General features: G+C 45.8%; 1 protein-coding gene across 1 annotated transcript; it reads left to right on the forward strand.

Moving 5' to 3' along the window:
* The first annotated feature begins 451 nt into the window (after positions 1-451).
* MRPS11 (mitochondrial ribosomal protein S11) lies at positions 452-2,904 on the forward strand. The gene is made up of 4 exons (XM_031055888.1): positions 452-459; positions 558-732; positions 2,061-2,126; positions 2,543-2,904. The coding sequence occupies exons 1-4, from the start codon at positions 452-454 to the stop codon at positions 2,648-2,650; spliced, it is 357 nt and encodes a 118-aa protein (XP_030911748.1). The 3' UTR covers positions 2,651-2,904.
* The last annotated feature ends 7 nt before the right edge of the window (positions 2,905-2,911 follow it).

Consider the following 2,911-nt stretch of genomic DNA (forward strand, 5'->3'; position numbering starts at 1 on the left):
TCATTTTGATCTAAAGGCTCAAAGGGAAACGGCCAAGGGAATGCTGTTCATGGCTGGGAAGATGATACTGATTTAAACCTCAGTGGTGTTCAAGGAGCATACCTGTTCTTGGAGTGTTTTAAAAGCAGTGAGATTGTTTTTATATATTGTGATTACATTCTGATATGAATAATCAGATGCCAATAATTTTAACAGCAGGTTACTTCCAGCCCATGGTCTAGCACTATTTCTGTGCAGGTGTTGAAAAAATTATCATATTCTCCATGAGACAGTTGTGTTTCATCAGTGATTGCTCCTGTGATATGTTACTGCTTATGGCTCTTTGAAGTTCTAGAAGTATCTTGTGCATTTTTTTAAATAGAAGAGATAAAATGCAGTGAGAGGTGGATCTGAAAGGGCTGAGTGAGATAAAGCACACCTTCTCCAGAAAGGTTCTGCCAGGGTCTATAAGATGACCAGGTCACTGCTGGGTGGTCTCTGCAGTGGGTTTGAGTGGGGTACTTTGAAAGAGAGACAGAAGTCAATTATGCCTGTAAGTGAGAAACTGGAGAATAAAGCTTTGTTCCAGCTTGCTTCTTCCCTCTGCCCCTGTCCCTCTGCAGCACACACATCCAGGTGGTGAGCTTTGACAACCAGCCGTTCTCCCGCACGTCCTGCGGCACAGAGGGCTTCCAGAACGCCAAGAAGGGCACAGCCATTGCAGCACAGACTGCAGCCATGGCAGCAGCAGTGGTGAGTGCCCACTGTGATCCCCACCTCGAGAGGGGAGCTCTGCCTGCCTGCCCCTGGGCACAGCCCTGGCTCGCAGGCAGTGCTGTGGTGCTGGAGTTTCATTTGCACACAGAGTGTAATTGAAAGAGCTGTTACAAATGCCCCAAGTGGGAGCTGAGCTGTGCCGGTTGTGATTGGAAATGGGTGATTGTAACTTGGAGCCTGTCCTTCCCTAGCACCAGTCTGCACAGCCTCCTGTTTTCCTAAGTGAACATTTCTTAGTCATTTGGGGAATGTAGCCCCTGAATCAGCAGCAGTTCAAGTTTTGCACCTTAGGGGACTGAGAAGTAGCTGTAGTTATTGTCTGGATATTTTATATCTCCTCTCTGCCACAGAACTGAGCTCCAGCCAGCAGTTCCAGTCAGAGAAAGTGATGTTCTTGTACCTGTTCATTCCAGCTGCATGTCATTTATTGTCACTCTTTCTGAAAAAAACCATGTGGGTGTCCAGGTGGAGGAGATGAGGCTGGCTGTTTCACGGTCCTCATTACAGCAGAATGAGGCAAGGTTAATCTGAAAATCCTTACCCTAAATGAGGTGGAACTCGCTTCAGCCTTTCATGCCAGAGGAGTTTGGTGCCACTGCTGGCCAACAGCTTATTGTGGTTGACTCAGAGGGGTATAAGAACATCTTCACTATTAATCTGTGCTCGTTGGAGCCTCATAATAGCTGCGTAGCAGTGCTTGGACAGATTGATTCTGTCACTGTTGAAGTAGTTAGTACCTTAATTGCACCAGAGCACAATGAGAAAGAGAGCCAGAGGTGGCTCCCTCCACGTGGTGGCAGCAGGGCTGTGCTGTACAGCAGTTCTTCATTTCCAATTTGAAAGCCCCTAGAATTTTTGCCCCGGAGGTGTGGACTCCTGCACAGCAAATCTAAAGCTTGCCTGGTCTTCTCATTTACCCTCCAGAAAGAATCCACTGCTCGCAGGGGAGAAGTCGCCACATTAGAGAAGGGAAAACGACTTAGAATTAGTCATTGTTAGTCCCTTGCCACTTCAGTCACGTATCCATGGATATGTCCTTTTTTGCTCTGGCTTTAGGTCACAGATAGTTTGATTTGAGAGCTTTCTCTGTGTGCAGAACTCACAGTCTAGCACAGAAGTTCTCTTGAACTGCCATGGCCCAGCCTCGTTTGCTCTTAATGTCTCTGCAGTAATCCCTATATATGTCTTCTCTATCTATTACTACCTAATCTTTAGTTTTACTTAAATACTACTATGAAAATGAAAGACACCAGGGGAGCCAGAGTTTATGTCAGAGGAGCACTAACCAGTTATTCTTTTCACAGAAAGCACGTGGGAAGGGTGTATTGCACGTGCGAGTCATGGTGAAAGGACTGGGACCAGGACGCAAAGTAGGTGTTGGAGTTTCTTTTCCATACTTTATTTTCTCAGCTATCATGGATGTTTTCTAAACTCAGGCTGGTTTCAATTAACTTGGTTTTTCTGAAGCTGATATAAAGGATTCCTCACCCAAGTGTCCAGTAGTGAATTTTTAGAGTCATTATAATTTTAGAGTAATACCATGTTGGAAGTAGAATAAAAGCTGTATTTGGGGCTTCTTATGGCTAAAGTAGGAAAATCAGTAGGAATACTCAAGAAAGGACTAGAGCAGGTAAGTTTAAACTGGGTTTTCTGGATGAGTTACTTATTTTTGAGAAGCATTGAACAAGTTGATTTCCAGATGGGGGACAAAACTGTTTTGCCCTGAGCTTTTCCCCCTCTCTGCCGTTCTGTGTGTTGATAGCTGTCATCTGCTGTTTTGTTGCAGGCTGCCATCAAGGGGCTGACAATGGGAGGTTTGGAGATCATCTCCATCACCGACAACACCCCAGTCCCCCACAACGGCTGCCGCCCACGGAAAGCCAGGAGAGTGTGAGGGGCAGTGCAAGGGACACACAACTTTCAACCTCAGTTCACCGGGGACTGAGTTGAATGTTGTTTCTCTGACTGATTCTGGAAAGCTCCCCTCCCTGGAAATACTTGTTGAGGGAAGCTTGGAAAGACCATGCTGAGCCTTGAAAATGCAGGAGGTAGAAGCTGCTGGTGAAAGCAGGAATCTGTGTATTCCCTTAGTGGGAAGCCTCTTGTCTACAAAGTTTGTTTATTAAAATGTTTGTCTTTTGAAAGCCATTCCTGC

The sequence above is a fragment of the Geospiza fortis genome, unplaced genomic scaffold, assembly GCF_000277835.1.
Source record: "Geospiza fortis unplaced genomic scaffold, GeoFor_1.0 scaffold171, whole genome shotgun sequence".
NCBI classification, from domain to species: domain Eukaryota; kingdom Metazoa; phylum Chordata; class Aves; order Passeriformes; family Thraupidae; genus Geospiza; species Geospiza fortis.

Coding starts and splice junctions, on each gene's coding strand:
- MRPS11 (XM_031055888.1), top strand. Junction 733..2,060: donor CAGCCATGGCAGCAGCAGTG/GTGAGTGCCCAC, acceptor TTCTTTTCACAG/AAAGCACGTGGGAAGGGTGT. Junction 2,127..2,542: donor GACTGGGACCAGGACGCAAA/GTAGGTGTTGGA, acceptor GTTTTGTTGCAG/GCTGCCATCAAGGGGCTGAC.